A 22,511-nucleotide genomic window follows, 5' to 3' on the forward strand; every position below is an offset into this window, starting at 1 on the left:
ACAAATAGTAATAATAAGTAAACAGATTGTATTACAACCCATGCACTGCACATTATTCTGAAGTCCATCTACATTAATTTATCGCTACCTTTTGATTACAAATGCATGAAGTTATGATGATTCATACTAAATAAAAGTTTTTTACATTGATTTCATAATTAAAACTGATAATAAATCGTTAAAACAACAGATTCCAAGTTTAGCCTCAAACTTTTAAATATAGACGGTCTTCAACGAAAAGTTCAAAAGTTAACGTTCCGAAAACTGGACTAGGTAGATGTCGTAATATCAAAATGTCTATAATGAAGGAATTTTAACTTATTCTGAACAAAAATATGCTTGGACATTAACGACAACAAAGGGACTTACTAATTCGAGAATAGCAATCTGCGTTTACTTCATCTACAGGAATTATAAGCGCTAGCATATTTCTAGTCGGACTTATATGACACTCAAGAGTTCTTTGAAAGAGAGTACTAAGTGACTTATTTGTGTTAAAGAAAACAAATTGAAGAGTAGTCAATGATTTCCAAGACATTGCTAATGATATTACAAGATAAAGAAGGAGTGAGATAACAGTTAAGAAACAAAATCATGTTTCGTGAATCATAAAACACAGATTATATTCTGTACTCATATACTTGATATTTCATTCTGAAGTGAGGCGGGAAAACATAAAACCCTGGATTGTGTGGGACAGAACAACAGTCATATTGAGCGCTATTTTAAAAAATTAATATACGTCGCGGTCTTTTAAATCGATAAGTATAATGATGCTTACCCTGCACGAAGGAAATTTGGAATCTATTTTACAATCTATATCAAAACCTAACTTGGTGTAGTCTAAACAGTTAAAGCGTTTCGTGTGCAATACACAACAAATATTACACATACGTTCACATACAAGCCATGTACGATCCAACGTTAATAACATTTAGTTTTGAAAGCGAACACAATACAAAACTTAAATACTAATATACTCGTATATCAAAAGGAGTTCGACATAATTTATCAGAAGCCCGGAGAAGATAATGTGCTTAATCTAAAATGCAATGATCCAATTACAAATTATTTAATTCCCGAATATTTGAGCTAATATTTTCAAGTAGAAGATAGTTTTAAGTAGCTACCAATAATCGCTAAATTGTACACATTAAAGCTGACTATATCTTAATGTAACACTAATACCTACCCGGGCCCCCTTTAACTAAAACCTGATATTTTATATCAGAAAAGAAGAAAGAAATGATGAAATATCAACTTAAAACTAAAAGGCGGCAAAACAACCTTATATTTTTGGCCTCCAGGGGGATTGCAGTGTTGAAGTTATCTTAAATTAGCAGAAATAATAATAATGTATCTAGTTATTGCATATGACCTATTTCTCTGATCGTGTAACTTACTAAGTAACTATAATTAATTCTCGGCATCAAGATGTTTCACTAAACCTAGCAGAGTAATTTAGCGCCAATAACATATATACAGTAACAAGACACGAGACACATAACGCTAGATTACGAATTAGTTTTAATTTGTATCTTCATATTGCCAACGTCACAGTAATTGATTGTGCTGGAGGAATCTAATTATTTCTATATTGTGTATTGCTAGGCTCTGAGATCTTCGGCAGAAACTATTGACACTAACTGTAAGACAATTTCAATTTATTACTAATGTTATTTAGTTTTATAAAGGGCGAATATAAAAATACTAGATCTATTTCATACTGAAAACGAGCTAACGAATCATTGGCCTCTAGTGCTATACAGGGGGTACCGATACCTGGAGCTTTCATACAAAATTTCATTATTATAATATTAAAATACACGTTTGAATGATATACTTAGATTTGAAATTGCACTTACACTTAAGAACTTCCTTTTCCCTTGTTTAGATTCATAATTATATTATTAAAATAATAACTTATTACATACAATATATGCCTATATCTAAAATGGATCGATAGAATATGCGTCCAGTGCACGTGCACCGAACATTTGGCAGGCATTAAGTAACAAGAGTAGCACAGTTCTACAAACTTAAACAGCAACCGAAACTAGAAATAAAGGCTCCGACACACGATATACACACATATATATATATATATATATATATATATATATTTCGATATACATAATTATGTTGATCTTATGTCTCATATTTCTACTATAATTTGATCAGGCACTAATTACGGTAAGTATATAATTAGGCGTACACGTTATTGACAGAGTTAAGCGATATATAAAAATAAAACAACTTGCAGATGCCATTTCCACAACAAAATTGTAAACTACTTACGCTAATATATGCGGTCCATACGTTCTTACTATTATCATGGAGAAACTTTATTATTTTGGTGTATGAGTGTCAATGACATTAACAAGTTACCCGAACCCGTGGGCTGTCTAAAACTAAAGTAAAATTTAGTTTAAAAATATACTTTAGATGGCTAAATTCATTATCTCATTAAATAGGTATTATTATGATAAATGTAATGTAATCACCATTACGCCAGTACATACCAGAAGACGTGATCCACCGTGTATTGTCATGACCAGTATTTGTTGTATTGGCATAGTAGTGGGCATTAATGTAAAACACATTTCAATTTCTACAGCGAGTAACACGTGACATCATAATATAGAATAAATTCATTTATTAGTTCTATTGATATTGTGGAGTTTCATATAAGGCTATATGTAGTAAAGCTAAGATAATGTAGTTAATTTGTGAACATTTATAATTTTATACTATTGCTTTTTGAATCGAGGTTTCCTTAACATACTATATAGATAAATTCTTAAACTATTGTTTAACAAATCAACAGAGGTGTCCTACACTTAATCCCCATTCATTATTATTTACCATGTAATGACCATATTGTATCGCACAACTGCGGTGTTCTCTGTTAACTTGTTAAACTTTTGGTGTCGTGCGATGATTATATATAAAGATTTTAAAAGTAATAAAGAAAATACTTCTGTACATTTTAAAGTATAAATGTCTTGATCTTTACGAAGGTATAGTAATGTTTTCGTAACCCTATAAGCCCCTTATATTTTTTCAAAAAAATATTTGAAAATTGATAATCTTCCCGGCTGATGAATATTACTAGAGAAAATAATGGAATATCGATTATTTATTTCGTTTCCCGTAGTAACATCAGAGACAGTGGACAGCTGCTCATTTTGCTGCAAAAGTTCATAATAATTGCCATGGTTTGCTCAGACCACGCTCAGGCGAATATGGTTACGAACAAGAAATAATTTAGCTAGAGATCCGATTCGCACAGCAACGTCCTACGTGACAAAGTCGATCGAATATTTTCATTAACACGCGTCCATCGAGGCATCAAAATTACACAATTTACAGCTACAAAATAAAAACAATATAATAATTTATTAATTCCGATATATTCGTCTTTGGGCCGTTTTGGGTCTGTATATTGTGTACGTACGTTCGAGCTCGATCGCGGACGGCGGGCACTCGTCAATTTCTAACGCTCATCGGATGGAACACTATCGCGGTGTTATATTAGTTTGAGCTCGTTACAGTTGCGTGAGACCGTTAGAGAGGCTCGACAACAGGTAGATCGCGCTATCCGATCGACTTGGCCGGTGAGCCCGCCTATGCGAAGTACATGACTTTCTTGGTGACGGCGTGCACGGTGATGGCGCGCGCCATGGCGCCGGGCGTGCGGTCCTCGCTGCAGCCCGACTGGTGCGAGCCCTCGCCCGAGTCGTGCTCCTTCTCCACCAGGTGATAGCGCGCGCGGAACGCCACCAGGTGCGCGTAGTACGCGGGCGCGGGGATGGACACGGACCGCGTGCAGCGCACGTACGTGTGGCACAGCTGGTACGTCAGGCACTGCAGCTCGTCCGACCCGAAGTGGTTGTCGTCCCACAGCACGTGGTAGTGCGACGGCCGCGACGTGCCCTGGAATATAGCCCTGTTTAGTACGCCGCAGCGCAAGCGGCAACTGTCTGTGCGGCGTGCGCGGTACATCGTGGTCTCGATAGGAGATTGCGAGTGTAAGATGTCTGTCTGTCTAAACGTTGGATCACGTACAAAATGTTGTGTTTAATGAATTGACACCACTAGATTATCATATCATTATCAGCAACTAATAAATTACTACGATGACAACACTAAACTTTTATTTTCAAAGTACACATTTGTATGAAGACAAGAACATACCTGAATACCCTGGTGGCTGCAGAGATAGAAGTCGAACTCGGTAGGGTGCGTGATACCGAGGTCGACAGTGGTACCGGCCGGAATGTTCCCGGACTTGCCGGATTGTTCCTTTTTATCGGCGCAGAACAACCTCGTGTGGTGCCGTTTCTGTACCACTATGAATGTTATGCCTGGCTTATACTCCGCTTCCAGCTACGGTTTGAATAATATCACACGGTTAATAAATATACACGGGATCTTACGTTAAAATGCAAACAATATCACAAACTCGTAAAAGTGAAGGCTAGAACAAGTGAGTAACAGTAAAAAAGTTATATTTTTAAATAAAGATCTTCGGATCAGACTGGTAATATATTTGTGTCGTATAAAATGCGAACTTTATGACGGAGTTTATACTTACAGAACTTTTGAATTATTTACTGAATTCGACATATTGAATTTGAATTCCTGTTAGTAAGAATATCATAGATAATTGATATCATGTGGTGTCCATGATTTGTGCCTGGTTAATGGCCATAGGCTCGCCCCCTATTACATGAGGAGTGGTCCCCTTCGGTGTGATGTTACGTGAATTATTTTAAAAATGCAAAGTAGCCCTATACTTATTAATATTAGAGCAGTGTGACTAACCTTGATGCAAGCCTCGCGCACGGCCGTCAGTTCATGTTGCAGAACATGTATAAATTGTCCTTCAGAAATACCGTCGCGATACATGATGATGCGGTGCGGTTTGAACCCGCCCGTACTCTTGTAGAACATTATCAGCAGCTCTTGTACCATGCTGCTCATCTCGTGCACGATCTCTTGTCTGCACACATCGTCAATACTACAATTAACCATTCATCACAGTCAGGCCAAAAAGTGTAGAAAAAAACATGCATTGTTTGCTTAATTGGCAACACTGTTATAATATAAAAAAGATTTACAGATTTACGATCTCTTTGATAGAAAATTGGTTAATAAGAAAGGCGGGGAGATTATCTTATATGATTATTGGTTAGTATAATATAACGACCACTTTCTACTCTTTTTAGCCAGATTATAGATTAGTACAACAGGTTCTATAAAGAACCATTTTTGATTATATACGACGACGAGAAGCGGTCAAACTACATATTTGTTATTGTTACAATATCTGGTCAATGCAGCTAGTAGAGGGTTATATGTAGTTACAGTTTATACATAAAAATAGCAGCTACAAGACAAACAAAAATGGAAATTGACGAATCTTTTTCAGCTTTCAAAGTCAGCCATTAAATTACGAGCTTCATTGACCAAAGTCTAATTAATAATGACAAATTGCAAATAGCGGAGGATCTATAAATATAGACTTCTATATGAAGACCCTCCACTTGTTTTAATATTCACAACATATATACATGTATACATATGTATTTGCAACACACTAGACGGACGTAAGACAGCGTAATATTGTTTATTGTGTTAACTGCAGCTGTTTTAGATACATCTTATGCACTTGATATTATGATCAAATGACGACAGACAGCTTGGGAGTTTAGAACTTGAGATTATTCAAAGTTATTAAAATCGCCCCGTCGTCAATATCTGCGTTGCCCTGCCAACCCACAAAATACAACTTAGTTCCAGACATTTTGGTACTGTCTTAATGGTGACAGGTTACCCCCACCACATCGCCAACGTTTTAGAACAAATGCAACATAAGTATAAACAATAATAATTTTCTGACTTCTTATTTTCCGCACTAAGTAAGAATTAAGGTACATGAGAATGATAACGGTAGTGAGTTTCGGTATATAATATGTTTTGCTGCGATATACACAAGAAACAATATTGCGCTTAGTGCTACATTTACAAATATGAGTGCAGAGGTAATGGGCACGGTAATGCCTCGAGGAAAAAATAAATATTATAAATTATCTTAAATTAAGGGAACAGGGAAAACTGGCATCTATTAACAGGCCAAAATCCACTTCAAGGCACTGAGCCAGTAGAGTAAGTAGTAAGTAAGTTAATTTAGGGTACCTGGGCCGTTCATCTGTTTGGCTGATAAGAGAAAAAGTACAGTGCAATAGTTGCATGTGTAACAGGAATGATAAAGGGAATTCATTCACTTGGTACAGTAAACAAAAACAAACAAGTTTAGACTAAACAAGGTACAGGATGAGAGATCGAAAACAAAAATGTAAGATGAAGTTCTACGCACCGATAGGAACACCGATAGGCTTGTCATACAATTAGATAATTTTGGCTTTTCTTAAAAAAAAAGTTTTGTAAGGTCATCATTTCATTGGTAAACTTGAACAAATTTAACGTGTCTAATCAATCCAAAAAAAATATAAATTCTTGACTTAAAGGCAAGAAATGCTGAATGACCAAACTTTAATTAATGTTATTCTATTTCAGCTTCACATATCAACGAATAAAACATTTAGCATATTCATATCGACGCATAGAACTTCCCTTACTTCATTAAATGATTTGATTGTGGACAATAGACATAGTTAAAAGAGAACAGTCTTCATACAAGCGCCTGTGTAACGCACGTATACAAGCGTTTATAATATATAACAAACCGACATTATAATACGACAAATGTATTGAGCGTTCGAATAGTGTGAGCGTTGTTTTATATTTTAATTGATTTTATTTGTTTTATCTAATTCTATTTTATTTTATTTATTATTTTAAGTTATTTGAACGTTTTTATTATGTAAATTATGGATCATTATTATCTGAAATAAAGAAATTTTAATTTTTAATTTTAATAGCACAAGCTTTGTTAAAATAAAAACTGCGCTTGGGGGATTTTATAAATATACATATTTAAAATCAGGATTATATTTTAGTCTTTTCCGTCACTACTGTTTCGGAAAGCGCTATGGCTGAGGAGCACAATCGCGCAAACTCCTCAACAGTGTGATCTTAGTATTATTTGAACGTTTTGAAAAAGTTTTTATTACTATTATTTGTGTTTTCCCATAGTGCAAGGCAATGTTAAATAGTCATACAGCCTAATCTGCTCTCAAGGCGACCATCCACACCATTCCGAAATTGATTACATTGGGTCGTGTACCGGGTTCAAGATAAATTATGAAATTGTGATTACTAAATAAAAACAGATCTAAAACTAAAGAAAAATATTTTCTTTTTACCTTATTTATTAATTTTAATCAAGAAAGACGTAATAATAAGTCCGACATTTTATCACGTTTTTCTATGACGTCAGTGGGCTTTACAATTTCCTTAGTATCTTCGTGTTTTGAGGTTTAGTAAAAAGTAATTGATTTGATTAGTTGGAAACTAGCCCATTGGAGGTTTTCAGCCTGGTTGCCGAGACCTTTATCCGACTTGAAAAGGTTTAATACGCGTCACGCGTGTACTGGTGCGCTAGACAGGCGCTTGTACGAAGCTTGTTGTCCTGTGAGGTGGCGCGCGGGGGGCGGTACGTACCGGTGCTGCTGCACGCGCACGGTGGCGGCGTAGCGGCTGGGGTGCGCGTCCATGGAGCCCACCACGGCCGCGATGCTCGGCTTCTTGTTGTCGCCCGCCGGCGGGTGCGTCACGTCCACGCCCAGGAAGATCACGGGCTCGTTGAATACCTGCGGCGGGTGTTTTTATACTAACATTACTATCTAAACCATCTATGTGTAGTCTGTGCAAAATGGTCCTGTGGTCCTGTGGTTTACCGGCTTGCTTCTAAACGGGGAGCTGAACCGATTTCAGGATATATTTGATAACTGAAGAACACAAACGAAGTCGCGAGCTATTCGTAATACACCTATTTAACAAATCTACTTTCAAACTTATCTATCAAAAACTATCATCATCATCAGCCCATTAACGTCCCCACTGCTGGGGCCTTTCCTATGGATGAGTAGGGAGATCGGGCCTTAAACCATCACGCGGGCCCAGTGCGGATTGATGGTTATTAACGACTGCTAATGCAGCCGGGACCAACGGCTTAACGTGCCTTCCGAAGCACGGAGGAGCTCGAGATGAAAACTTTTTTTTTTAAACTATAAGTATAGATAATATTACCTTGGGACGCAACGACGGCACAAGGATAGAGTTGATGCCGCCGAGCTTGACGTTGATCTTGAGGCACAAGTTGGAGAGCGTCTGCGGCGAGGTCTTGTTCACATTCTTGGCCTGCACACACTGTGTCGCCATGCCGAGCACCGTGTCGCCTACGCGCTTCACCTCCGCTGTGGGGAGAATGCAATGATAATTAATTACCAATAGGCTAGTCAAATCAGTAACTTTTTACTAAACGGGTAAACGGCCTCTGTGGTCCAGTGGTTGAGCGTTGGACTCACGATCCCGAGGCCCCGGGTTCGAATCCCGGTGGGGACATATCACAAAAATCACTTTGTGATCCCTAGTTTGGTTAGGACATTACAGGCTGATCACCCGATTGTCCGAAAATAAGATGATCCGTGCTTCGGATGGCACGTTAAGACGTTAGTCCCGGTTACTATTTACTGATGTAAGTGAGTAATCGTTACATGACCCATGTCAGGGGCCTTTGGCGCCTAATCATAACCCTGACACCAGGGTTGATGAGGCTGGTATTCCACCTCACAACCCACACAATAAGAAGAAGACTAAACGGGTGTGGTTCCATATCAGCAAGTTGCCTATTTGATTTGTTCGGTTTATTGTTTCATGCATTTTAAAATCAACAGCTGTCAATCATCCGTCTCTATCATATTCGACGGATAAGAAAATGACAGATATAATAAAATTAGGAGGTATCTGCTGGATAGCTTTTATATAATTTAGGGATGAAATAGAAATGCCGCGCGCGATAACCGAAATTCACGCCGAGCCGAGGGCGGAAAGTTATTTTATAATAAGGGGATTCCCGTAAAATGACTTAAACTTAATTTACATTCACACACATCTTTTATATCAACATGGACATACCGTAAACGGGCGTCTTTCCAGGTAGTACCACGACGACCAGTTGCAATTGTACGAACGTAGACTTCAGGTATTTGAACATGGGTTCCACTTGGTCCGGCCCGGTGGCGTACTTGCAGAAACACGGTTGCCCGATAATCGGCATGCCCGCATCGTTCGATATCTTCTGGAGTTGCTGTGTGAAGTTTCTGTAACATTCACATTGGGTTTAAACTTCCGTGGATAGGTAATACATACATACATAAACTCACGCCCGTAATCCCTAATGGGGTGGGCAGAGCCACAAGTAATCAAAGACAACTTGCAGCCACTGTTGATACGATATCGTTAGCTGGATATGATGAACCTTATGGTGATAAGGGATCAGCCTATCGCCCATAACATTAGTCCATCATGTTAGAGGACACAATCCCTCTGTCGGTTTTTACGACATGCCCGGGAAGACAAGCAGCTGAACGTTTTCTATGTTTTTTATTTGCTCCCAGAACAGCATAGAAGGAGGATAGGTAATAAAGCTGTATAAATATGTATAGCTAGTACTGGTAGTAGAGTAGTGGTAGGTAGTGTGTGTATAGTGCAGTTTTCACTAACACAATGGGCTCGACTATTATATACGACGATACGGCTCACCACCTATCACGTTGGTCTAACAGAAATATCAGTGAGGCTCATACCTCGCCACTGCGTACCCATGTATTAGTTCATCTTGCGATGGATGTACCTCTGACTACCCTAATTGGGAGTCGTTAGCTTTATATTTAATACACAATAAAGAACACGTGGGTTGTTTTGAATGTCGTCTTTGTAAAGTGTATAGAATGGTCGTATTCTTAAGCGATCCATTGCCATAACAAAGAAAAATGCATGCTATGCATTGGCCTATAGAGTGTGATGATAGCAAATAAGTGGGTTTAATAATAGAAAATAAACAGCTAGTGATCTGATATGGAACTTATTGAAGAAATGGACAAAAAAGTATGGCAGCTATCCAGCCTTGTCTTTACAACAACTTGTTCCATTTAAAAAAGGTATAGGTATGTAGAAATACATATACATATACTCAAATTCCCGTGAAAAAAATAACAATAGATTTGCTATCACGGACTTGGATAAGAATCAAATAAATTCCTTGCATCTAGAGTAATAGTCAACTACCACAAGATGTTACAATTACCTTGCACTCGGCAAAGGACCCATTAGATCGATTGCTACGTCAACCCACGGTTCCGTCGGTAATTCTCATCTTTGCAGCTGGTTAAGAGAATTTGGAGCTGAGATCAAAACGCAATATTTGCCTTGCACCTTTATCACATTTGACCCACCAAACTTTATTTTTTACATTGTTTTAAGTTTACGCGGTTATTATTATAATTAAAGCACATATGTGCTGTGCACATGTGTGCGTAGTATATATATACTACATTACATTACATTTATACTTTATTTTTTAGTCAAGAACATTAACAGATAGACAACGTAAGAACCAGTTTATGTGCAAGTTATTTAAAAGCACTCACTTCAAGGCGTCTTCTCTGACTGTGCGTTGTGGTGCGAAGCACGCGATGGCCCAAACTCGGATCTCCACGCCCATGAAGAACTGCTTGCCGCGCATGTCCCACACGCCCTGGTTCGGCAGCGCTTGCTGTCGACAACATAATGCCATCATGTATCCACTCTTTCGGTTAATAACTAAAGAATAGATATATGTATAGATATACGTATATAATACTCGATCTTGCAACGATTTATGTATGAGCTCATATACATAATACATACATGCATAAACTCTCGTTTTATAGAATATAGGTTTAGTTATATATAGGTTTAAATGAATATGAATATGAGTTACAGGTTACCACTCACTATCTCTCGTCCATGGCTGACTGTACGTGAGAGCCTTGTCGACTTCCACAATATATACGTATCGGGGGTAATAAACTGAAGCGAAAACTCTACATCCTAATGCTCGAACAATAAATTCATATGAGTCAACAATTCCTACTAAACATACATATTAATCTGCTATAACTTAAGCACAAAATAGCGATAACTGCGTATTGCCTTGACCCACTTACTCGTACCACATTAGGTACCACACCTGTGAGTTTATAAAACAAACAATTGAATGACTTGGGGACACCACAGTAACTTTTTTTTTTATCATCAGTAATCAGTCTATAATCAGTAATAGAAACATAAAGAAAGTGAGTGATAAAAGGTAGGTCTAGTCAATATAAATGGCTGCAAGTAACAAATTAAATGATACGCATCTTCACGGCATTCAGTTCTATTATTAAACTTGCAGTCGCCTGCAAATATAAGTATGTCTTACAAGTATAATTTTACCATTTATAAGCTTGGTCAACAACGGAATGAGTGTATTTTCATAGTATTTATTTCGTTCGTATTAAAATCCAAATGACATTAATAAATGAACATTGCAGACCAGTCAGCTAGGGTGCCTCAGTACCTTTATTCTATCCACAATAGAGTTGAAATCATTCTAAATAGTTACACATATTAGTGGTCTTTGGGGGCTAAGTAACCTTGAACCTCAACTCTGGTGTAGAGGTCGGTCGTCGACCTCATAACGACAGAATTTCCAATAAAAAAAGTTGCTATACTTCTGCTTAGTGAGTTGCTAGTTCCTACACGATCATAATATAGAAACCTCTAAATATGATCGAATAGAAAGAAACATTACTTGTCCGCCTAGTGAGGAGACGCGGCCGCCATACTGTAGCTTCGGCGGCGGCAGCACGCGCCCTCTCACTTCCATCATGTTGTTGGATATCGTCAGCCCAAACTCCTTCACATACAAGTCCGTGTTGAAGTTCGCGCGTCGTACCAAGTTGTTGATTTCACGTTCCCTGAGAATAATATGTCATGATTTACTCAGTTTTACAGCCACATGGACCAAATTAGGTTAAGGTTGCACTATGAATAACAAATTATTTCCTTTGACATATTGTGGGAAGCATCTTTACTAATGAGTTTATAAACCAAAAATGGTTAAAGTAAAGCATTAAAGTCCATACCAAGTTGTACTTAGTTAATCACATTACCTATATAAACATAAGTTACTAATGAACTGCTTATTTTGATTGGGTTGTTTACATCAATGACCATATACCAAACCCTCTTTTAACAAAACCTGTGAACCACTTTAATGTATTTCTGTAAATTTAAGACCACTTAAGTAGGAGAAATGCCATTTTCAATTGTTTTATTATATGAATGGTAGTGAGATAGCTTCTCTACAGTAAGAGCCTATTATCTTATTTTGATCCATGCAATGCCGGATGGTGCTTATTGGATTCAATTACTGTGCAATCCTTGGAACGAGTTAACAATGCTGTCCACTTATTGGTGACAGCCATGAGATTACGGATGTTAAACATATTAATGCTTAATGTAAAAATTGCCACAATTACAAACAATAACATAACAAATAGTAATTTTACGAAGTTTTTCCTCAATGTTATTGATTTTCCTGTAATAAAATTAAATTACCTATCGGGTGCTGAGCGAGCAGTGGCTTTAATCATGGTGGATGTTTGCATGTCTGTCAGTTTCTTAATGCATCGTTGTCCGGGCACGATGTTGCACACCTCTAATGGGAGGTATGTGTGTTTGTGCTCCTGCCCAACTTGTAGGCACGGCAAGTGTGGGTACCGTAGTTTCATCTTGTACTTGTCCAGGAAATATTTAGCTACCGTACACTCCACTGTTTGTCCGTTCTCTAGCTGCAGAGGGAATCTGCAATAAATGTTTCAGATTTAAAGCCAGTGAAATCATTTCTTTAACTTTTTTTAGTCAATTTAAAAAAAAGTAACAAGTAGTTTCTGCCAGCAAACTTTCAAGACCCTTTAATCTGCTTAAATACAATCTTGCGGTTTAGATACAACAAAACATTTTAATATATAATGAGTTCAATAGGTATCATGTAACATAGATAACAAAAAACTTACGACTGCATTTGCGCGGGTCTGCGTGTCACATTGCAAACTCTGTATTTTCTCTTCATCGTACCACAGTGAGTGATTTCTATCTTGAGACCTTTTATTTCTTTCGTGAATTTGACTCTTTGTGAGTCTGTTAGAGGTTTTCTTTGGTCATTAATGTCCCTTATGTCTAATACTTCACACATAAATTCGATCACTGGTTGGGCTTTGTAGAATGCAGTTGCCGAAACTGAAATAATAATAGAAATTTCGTTTAAAACACATGTTCAGCATAATTATGAAGATGGAATTGAGACACTTTAAAATTAATCTTTTCCTTTTTAGGTCGCACTAAAGTATCACAACACTAATAATAGTAAAACAAGGAAACATAAATGATAAATACTTATACAGTCAGCCATTTACAACACTGTACACAATTATGTAATAATTAGAGATCTCAGCAAGTTCAAATATATATGCAATGTATAAAAGATTTGTAATGAAACTGACAACTTACCGTCAATATTTAACATCATTTTCCACTGACTTGGTCTGACAGACTGATGGAAACCAAACCATACTTCTCTTCCCCCTCCAAGGGGATGATAGTATCCCTCAGGAGATGAGAAAAACGAGCGGCCCACTGGTGTGTACATCATTGATGGCAAATGTCTCATCACAACATCAAGTGCCAAGATAGCGTCATAAGGGATTTGCCTTGTACGTCCTTCTAAAGCCTCTTCTAATGCAAATAGTGAAACCTAGTAAAACAATAATTAGTGTACATTACATTTTCCATTCCTAGCTATTACCATAATTTAATGACTCAACTCATTAACAAGAGAAAACAACATTATGTTGAGAAAGAGAATAAGCATTTTCAAATCTTACCTGAGCAACCCATTTGATTGTAACACGAAAAACTCTGTCCTTTCCCTCTCCCGGCAGGATCACCTCAAGTTCCACTCTGTCGTTACCAATGGGGAGAGGATCTCTTGTGTACAAATTATTTCTACCATCAAACACTGGTTTGAGGGCACCAAATATTTTATTGTAACAATGTACCATAGTCTCAACAATTTCTCTATTCACCTAAAATTTTTAATAAACATTTGTAATTAAAGAAACAATTTTGTTATTTATAAGCAAAAAGAAATTTTATGTGCATTGCATGCTGTTTTACCTTTCTAGGACATTTATCTGGTTGTATATTGACATCGTAATGATGTACAAAACCTCTTGGCATTGATATTTGGAAATGATTCGCTCTAAGCATAATCGGTCTGCCTTCATGGCCAAGATTTGGGCGGCGTGGACACGTGAGCACCGGAAGATCCGGCGGTGGAGCAGCGGCTGGTGACACGATGGACATAGCGCCTGTGGCCGTCGCACCGCCGGCCGGAGACGCCGTGGTCGGAGCCGTGCTCGCCGCCCCTGGCGCAGCTCCCGTAGTGCCCGCCGCCGCACTCACGGCGCCCGACACACCCACCGCTCCACTGCTTGTCTCCCCCGCTGGAGCTGCTTAAAAATAACATTTTCTTTCGTTTTAGACGACAATGCACTCTTCATCGCGTTACCACATTCATAATTACGAGTGTGCTCTTCCCTACACCATTATTTAGGCCACTCAAACAAAGGATGATGCTGTTCATCAAATGCATGTTAGGAGAGTTTAGAAGCCATAATACTTACGTTGCCCAACGGGGTACATCTTGTTATGATATTAAAATAAGCAAAAGGCTGAAATTAATGATTTTGTATAAGATTTTCGTGTCGAAATTGCCACAATGTGATCGAATTGATGTGGATAATGAACTGAACGATTGACGTTTATATGACATTTGCTTGACCATAAACAGACAAATTTTTCTACACCATAAAGTTACTAGGCAACGGAAGCAAAATGTTGGCAGCCATACGAATGACAAATATGTTGTCTTGGTCGCACACATATTAAGTCTATATTTCTATCCTGCTGTCATTACAAATGGAACGTAGACCAAGTACAGTTTTTCCAGTAGCTGCAATGCTTTATATTGTTGTCCTTGTTCTGTCTCTTGAAATGTATAGCAACATTTCTTTCTAATCGGTATGCTAAAAATAAACAAGAACAAAGTGTATGTGGAACGCTCGTGTAATTTATTGATCGATCCCTGAAATCCTGAATTTCTGAAAATAATTATGTCTATTCCATACAGTGGTACGATCAGAAGATCAGGAGGCGTCGTTTCTGCTATTGGGAAGCAATTAAAGAACATAAATCTTAAGGCTGCAAAAAGAATTACCGTAAAATTTGATCCTTTTAGCGACAACGTTACCCACACAAGGTATTATTGCAATTTGTAACCGTGATTGAGGTGATATTTATATCTGGTTATTTCTTTTATAATTTATCTGTCTATACTTTAATAAGTATTTTGGAAAGTAGGTACATTAATTCGCTAATAACCTCAAAAAGCCATGAACATATTCATGCATGTAGGTATTCTATTGTTTTGACCTTAGTTCTTATTTATCGTGTTCCAGAAATTTCCTCCACTATATCAGTGCACCGAGAATAGCACTCACAAACCCTAATTGCGCCCTTAAAACTGAAGTTGTTTGTGATCGCAGTGAGCCTACTGTTGACATAACTATAGTCCCATCAATTGCAGGTGAGACCAAATATGTACTACTCTATTGTCTGATGAAGTATTCAAATCCTTATCACTACATAAAAACAGTATGAAGTAAATAAGTGAAGATGATTAAAACTTATTTTGATATGTACCTAACTCTTTTCCATATTTATTGATTACAGAAACTGCTGATGTCAAAAAAGTTACTTTTAAAAGTGGAAATCTAACTTGTTTGGAGCTCCTTCAGTTGTTGAACAAACACGTGTCTTCCCTAGCACCAGTTGAGCAGCCAACATCTACTATTCAGACTAAATCAGAAAAGAAGAAGAGTAAGAAGAAGTAACCAAAGATGGCTCGCACTAAGGGGAACCTGCATGTTGTTGAGGAGATATACAACCAAATACCAGCTTTCACTGATGTGTTCTCAGAGGACACATTTTACATATTTGTTGTATTCTTTGTGATGTCAACAATACTAGTTGTCTTCATCCTGTCTAGGTTCATCACTATCAAGCCTGTAGAATAGTCTGCTTTATATTTTGTCTATTTGTATATGCTTATTTGTTAGAAAACACATTATATATGTTACCAAAATAACACAGTGCTTTTATTTTGAATAGTTGGGAAGGTAAAAAGGAAATTCTTGAGTTTAATAGGTATATTTAATACAAATGGTTTCATTTACAAAACCGAAGATACAATACAATCTCTTGCGACCAATTGCAGTTGTAGTTAAATTCCTTACTGAAATAATTACTTAAAATTCTTGTGTTCCCCAACGGATCTGAAACAAAATAAATATGAGTATGTTATTTATCATATAAATAATTAGTGGTGCACTTGTATTCTTGGAATGAATCTTGATCAACAAAATATTGGTAAACCTTAGGAGTTGAGACATAATTAGAAAGAAGACAGGTGGAGTTCAGTAGTCAACACCAAATAATGTTTTTCAATCAACTAAAACATGACATTTCTAATGTCGCGTTTAATGACTGTTCAACTGTCACAGTAACTTACATCTTGATTACGGGCCTTCTGTTTACGTTCCACCAATGACGTGAGTGCTTCAGAGCGGACAGCCAGCGAGTCGATCCTCTCCACAAGCTGTTGATACGGCGAGAGAGGCTGCGCGCCCATCACCACGTGGCCTAACTTGGAGTCGATCTTGGCATCCAGCCGCGCGTTACGAATAAGGTTCACAATCCAGCATTCGGCCTCATCAGGCTGCATGTTCAGGTTTTCAGCCAACATTCTGTAAAAAAAATTGATTAATGCAATGAAAACAAAATGACTCGATTCACACCATGTTACGATGGTGACGGGGGTATCTAGAAAATGATAATGTTAGGACATTAATCAAGATTCAACATACATACATAAACAGCCTATACTATGTCTCACTGCTAGGCACAGGCCTCCCCTCAATCAACCTGGTACCGAGACAATAGACTGGTACCGAGACAAACCGTATTGTGGTTTAACGGTATCAGTGGTGTACCTAATTATGTAATACATGATATAAATAAATTTAAAAAAAAAAAACCGGAGGGGGTATGGAGCATACTCCAACACGCTGCTCCAATGCGGGTTGGTGGAGGTGTTCTTACGACTAATAGCCGGGACCAACGGCTTAACGTGCCCTCCGAAGCACGCAATCAAGATTAAATAACTAGTTGTAATTGATGAATCAACTTCTCATTAAACGTAACACGATCTTGTGGATACCCATAAAAACTATAGTCTATAATAAAGAAAATATAATAATTAATACAAACTCCAACCTGTAAATAAAAATAGCAGAAATAACTTACCCTATACTGATGACCTGGTGGATGCGGCAGAAGGTTTCGAAGATCATAAGGCGTGCGTTCTCGACAAACTCCTCGAGACAAGCGATGAGGAAAAAGTCTGTCACCAGCACCGCCTGACATTGGTTCAGCTTGCGCCGCGCCGCCTCGAAGTCGAAGTTCACGTACAGGTGCTCGATGAACTCCGTTATAGGGTCTCTAGAAAATTACATAATATTATAAACCAAAAGTTAACATGCGTTCTACATGCCCAGTAAAGAGAGGCTGTTTATGTACTGATGTTGTGAACATTATTATGGAGATAAATAATCGTATTTCAATGATACAGCATAATTCAACATCATTCAGAGTGCATTGATGGAAAGCAAACCATACTTTTCTTCCATCTCCGAGTGGATGAGAAATGTCAAATATTAGCTATTAGGAAGATAAATCTTAGATACCTGTAAGTGTAAGCTTCCTGTTGGATGATTTTGACAAGGTCTTTAAGAGCGTTCCTGCGCGACCGGTTGATGATGACGGCAGTGGCCAGGTACCGAAGAATGTGCGGGCACATCGTCTGGATTGCGTTCAAGTACCTAACAACAAGTACATAGGTTAATAATCATCCTTATCGATAATGTGGAGTGAAAAGGATAATAGTATGACCACGACAAATGTATGGTGGGAAGATGCGAAGAAATGCGAACGAAAGTCAATGTCATCAATAGCACTACCCCTTTATGACCCGCGCAGCTATCTAAGGCGCGGCAAATCACTCGAGGTCTGACTATAGAAAAACATTCGCCGCTAACTACTTACAAAGGCTTGTACAGGAACATTTCAATGATGAGGTCGCGCCCCTTAACGTGGTTGAAGAACACGAAGAGCGACCAGTGCACCAGCCACGTGCGTTGCTGGAGCGCCTGCATGTTGCTGGCGGTGGCACCCGCGCCGCCGTTGTCGATGAACTCACGCAGTTTGGTCAAGTCATCTAAAGCTCCATCCCAGTTCTGCACTAGGATCTCACTTGCCAACTTACCCCACAGCACTGAGAGGTAGTTCTGAAATTAAAATCGTAAATAATCCTCCTGGATTCTATAGGGACGGATAGAGTGAAGAAAAATTAGAAGACACTCTTCTTCGTCTTGGTTAGTTTACAATGTCCAATTTACAATATAATTTTCGAATGATGGTCAAGACGTAGAGAATCATTCACCGTACCGTATTGAACAAGTGTAGAGTTTTATTATTGAAGAAACAGTCTATACAACCTATATTTAAAACAGCTGTCCAATAAAATCTCTTTGGTCAAGACAACATTTATTGTAATAAAAACAAGTAAATTTTGTCACCCGTGCTGTCGTATCGACGTTACATTACATTAGCGAAGATGTCAGCAAAATTAGTAGTTCACAAATTTGAGTCCAGCATTAATTTTAAGTCTTTACAAATTATTATTGATGACGGCGATAACGGATCAAATGAGACTAGATTCAGTGAATGGTCAGATGGTAAAACACAACAAAAAAAGAAAAACCCGGAGAAGTCCTCAAGATTAATCGTGAAGGTTGTTTCAGGTAACGAATACAATAGTTTCAACTTAGATTCGTTTGCTAAAGAAATAGGAAACTCGGAAATTTACTACAAGAACACAGAAAATACTTTCCAAGATTGGAAACAAAATCTGCTATGTTATGAAGCAAATGAGTCTGAGAAGGCTCTCACGAACGCAGCAACGTCTAAGCCAGAAAATTGTCAATACAATGAGTTTAACAATTACAACTCGGAAGAAACAGCACCGGCAGATGTGAAGATAATAATCAATCAAATATCAGCTCATCAACAAAGCATTAGTAATTCCTCAAACATCTCGGAGGATTTAAGTCCACTGGAATATAGTCTCGAAAAGGTGAAGGAAAATAATGCTAGAATTATGGAAAACATTCATATGCTTAATAGAACTTTAAACTATACTAAAAGGAAAGAGGTATTGGATATTGTGTGTCCTAAGTCAATGAGGTATCCTTGTAACACGTGCGGGAAATGCTTCGTGTACGAGACTGGGTTGAAGAGGCATTACTCCATGAGACATTCCATAACAGACATCCAGCCGCGCTGGCAGGTTGTCTGGACATGTATCGAGTGCTTCCAAGTGTGGCCTCGACAGGACCTGGCGGTCAAACACTCAATTCAGTGCTGTAAGAACGACAGCGGTGACTGCGTGAGGGAAATTAAGACATCGTCCTTGTTGCAATGCGAGTTCTGTGAGAAAGTTTACACTAGCATCCCCAGATTACTAAGACATTCTAAAGTTCATACAACAGCTAATAATTACGAATGTAATGCTTGCGAATCGACGTTTCAATCTTACAAGGCCGCCGAACAACATTGGCATCTATGTCCGTGGTTGAAGATGTGTTACAGCTTCTCGTTACCTAAAATGCTGCTTTGCAACGTATGTGACCGCAAGTTTAAGAATTATGACCAACTGTACAATCATCGGTAAGTTGAGGTTTCATTTAGTGCTCGTGGGGTATGTTGGCAGGCCGAGATTACTGATCATATAACATATTTATACGGTATATTTCCGTGGTACACTACACACGACAACGAAAATATGCGTTCAGTGGTCTTGGTCATAAACTATAAATTCGCAATCTTTAGTTGTTTTCGATGTGTAAAAAGCGAACGAAAAATTACTTTTTTATTTTTTACATGTGCAGGTACAAAGTTGGCCACTTCATGACAAAAACTCATTGCAACAAAAGCAGTGTTAAAAGCCTGGGTATATTGGTATATCAATGTGAAATATGTGGACAGTGGTTCCCTTCTATAGCGCCACTTCAAAATCATAGAAGCCAACACCATACTATTTACGATACTGCTATGCAGTGTAAAGCTGTAAGTACCTACAATTGAAAGTCTTTGGGCCAAGGGTAGTAAGATGCTGGGGAGAAACCTCTTTCATAGTGATGACACAATGACAATATGGAAGAACAGCAGCAACAGATGGACGGAAAAAATGTCATATTTTCTTCTACTATTTTAATCCATTTTCTTCCAAGATATTTACCTAAACTTGTAATAAAATGATTTTCAGGAAAGTTACAAGGATTACGATAATAACTATTACGAGCCCGCCGAAATTGACTACCAAATGGAAAACATGCATAGCCAGCAATACATATAAACAAGATTATGTTGACAAATTTAGTATTTATTTAGGTTAAGAGTTCTTAACAAGCATATTACGTATTGTGTTGTGTTAATAAAGGTATGTTTTGTTTCTATGCATGTGTTTGCTTTTCGTAGATATAAGAAGGCCTAAACTAGTAGCACATTACAAATAAGCAAATATGCTAATGTTGACATGTTACTACAGAATACTCAAACTGAAAGTCAAAAAGCAACATACCTTATCAGTAGGAGACATGACAAGCTGACAGAAGTAGAGGTAGGATGCAGACTCCACGTAGTTACCACACTCATACCGGTATTTGGCCAAACGATACATGCTGTCTATCATTTCAATTTTAAACTGAAAAAAAAAGAATATGGTATTACTGACAGGAACTGAGCCACACCATAACAGAGTTAAGAGCATAAAAATATTATTTATCTTTTAATTTTTGCCTTTCAATTGAATTTAACAAGAAAGTATGTGAAAATGGCAATTAACCAATCAAATTGTATAAGAAAACATTTTAAATATCCTATCCTGTTAAGGTTGAAGAATTAGTTTATGACATGTACCTGCAAAATTGTATTTTGTATTATAATGTAAACTAATTGTTATATATATTTTTTAAATGTTATTTTTCAAATATAAGAATTTTCATATTCAAAAATACTGGAAGTTCTCAATAATATGAGTTGAAAATGTTTACCTCAAACTCCTTATTGGTGGTGAGATAGTTAATGAGAGTCTTGGGGTCCCTCATGGTCTCTACAGTCTTCATGACGTCATCTCTTTGCATCAGCCGGAGTACCGGCTCCACGGCATCCTGGAGTTCTTGCAGTTGCGAAAGGACAACACCCCTCCTCTCCTTTATTTCCTGTGCCAGTTTTGCAAGAAAACAGAAGGTAATAATAGGTTGTCTAGGGTGATTGGAAATATTTAAAAATTAATTATCACAAAATTTTACTGTATTTGAAGGGAAAGATATTGAGGAAAATCTAAACTAAACAAATAACTGTGTTCATTCAGTCCAGTTGGGCTGACAAAATATATGTCTAATGCACTCATAATAAATATTTTCAGATTTGATTAAAAAAAATAAAAGTATCGCCATGATTAATGAAATCATATCAATCAAATGTACCGAAATTGTTACTTTTTAAATACTTCTTTGTTAAAAACTTGTAATGTTTGTTTTGAACGACAAAGTATAAAAACTTACTTCAGGTGTGTCTTCATCAGGGTAGAGCATTCTCCTTATTTCAATAACATAATCTATCATGTTAGTTTTGCTCAAAATTTCCAATTTTGCTTGAAGCAACTCTGACTGGTCATATGTCTGTAAATATTGATAAAAAATTGGTATAGTTTGTACACAATATAAATAGTTTATCTAGTAACAAAATTATATGAAAAGGGTATGGTAATAGTACAAAATAAGATTCCAAAGTATGTTAAATAGTTTGATGACGACTAACCTCTTTTGCTGCTAAAAATTCCAGCAAAGGAAACACAAGATGCCGGTCTAAATATTGACCGATCTTAAACGTAAGATCAAACTTGGAGTAACTCATTGTGCTGTGTAATTATTTGCTCCAATATCCAAAATTTTACATTTATACTGTGCCAGTCAAGAGAATGAAAAGGTGACAGCAATACAACACAGCATAACCTCAAAATGATGCTATTTTTTGTCACAAATCAGGATGGTGCTAGCCTGTTACTCAGAAAAAGCGTGAAGCGCTATATACGTTTACTGTGTTCTAATATAACAATGATATAAAAACAGCTCCAAAAAAACGCAATCTTACACGAAACGGAAACGGATATAGATAGAGATGTAACAATCGCTCTACAAAATCACAGTTTATTT

The 22,511-nt window shown here is 37.4% G+C and overlaps 4 protein-coding genes across 7 annotated transcripts; 2 read left to right on the top strand and 2 right to left on the bottom strand.

The window, feature by feature from the left end:
• Positions 1 to 11: 11 nt before the first annotated feature.
• Positions 12 to 14,897, bottom strand: LOC126376034 (protein argonaute-2). Of its 4 annotated transcripts, none has more exons than XM_050023220.1 (14): positions 14,742 to 14,897; positions 14,233 to 14,567; positions 13,941 to 14,141; positions 13,567 to 13,810; positions 13,074 to 13,296; positions 12,616 to 12,861; positions 11,807 to 11,972; positions 10,620 to 10,744; positions 9,106 to 9,290; positions 8,218 to 8,384; positions 7,630 to 7,778; positions 4,828 to 5,005; positions 4,198 to 4,389; positions 12 to 3,936 (listed from the first exon to the last, which is right to left on the bottom strand). In XM_050023220.1, the coding sequence occupies exons 1-14, from the start codon at positions 14,758 to 14,760 to the stop codon at positions 3,628 to 3,630; spliced, it is 2,739 nt and encodes a 912-aa protein (XP_049879177.1). In that variant the 5' UTR covers positions 14,761 to 14,897; the 3' UTR covers positions 12 to 3,627. The 4 variants fall into 4 exon arrangements, with proteins under 4 accessions (XP_049879177.1, XP_049879161.1, XP_049879170.1 ...); XM_050023204.1 differs by having other exon boundaries at positions 4,828 to 5,023; XM_050023213.1 differs by having other exon boundaries at positions 14,233 to 14,570; positions 14,742 to 14,890.
• A 256-nt stretch (positions 14,898 to 15,153) lies between these two features.
• On the top strand, positions 15,154 to 16,010 carry LOC126371653 (39S ribosomal protein L53, mitochondrial). The gene is made up of 3 exons (XM_050016968.1): positions 15,154 to 15,376; positions 15,576 to 15,703; positions 15,850 to 16,010. The coding sequence occupies exons 1-3, from the start codon at positions 15,231 to 15,233 to the stop codon at positions 16,008 to 16,010; spliced, it is 435 nt and encodes a 144-aa protein (XP_049872925.1). The 5' UTR covers positions 15,154 to 15,230.
• A 6-nt stretch (positions 16,011 to 16,016) lies between these two features.
• LOC126371667 (uncharacterized) lies at positions 16,017 to 16,264 on the top strand. The gene has a single exon (XM_050016969.1). The coding sequence runs from the start codon at positions 16,017 to 16,019 to the stop codon at positions 16,191 to 16,193; it is 177 nt and encodes a 58-aa protein (XP_049872926.1). The 3' UTR covers positions 16,194 to 16,264.
• A 51-nt stretch (positions 16,265 to 16,315) lies between these two features.
• On the bottom strand, positions 16,316 to 22,319 carry LOC126377500 (eukaryotic translation initiation factor 3 subunit E). Its single transcript, XM_050025239.1, has 9 exons — positions 22,117 to 22,319; positions 21,860 to 21,977; positions 21,348 to 21,520; positions 20,876 to 20,998; positions 18,280 to 18,521; positions 17,922 to 18,056; positions 17,482 to 17,676; positions 16,688 to 16,922; positions 16,316 to 16,451 (listed from the first exon to the last, which is right to left on the bottom strand). The coding sequence occupies exons 1-9, from the start codon at positions 22,210 to 22,212 to the stop codon at positions 16,425 to 16,427; spliced, it is 1,344 nt and encodes a 447-aa protein (XP_049881196.1). The 5' UTR covers positions 22,213 to 22,319; the 3' UTR covers positions 16,316 to 16,424.
• Positions 22,320 to 22,511: the final 192 nt, after the last annotated feature.

The sequence above is a fragment of the Pectinophora gossypiella genome, chromosome 2 (genome assembly GCF_024362695.1).
Source record: "Pectinophora gossypiella chromosome 2, ilPecGoss1.1, whole genome shotgun sequence".
Lineage (NCBI taxonomy): Eukaryota > Metazoa > Arthropoda > Insecta > Lepidoptera > Gelechiidae > Pectinophora > Pectinophora gossypiella.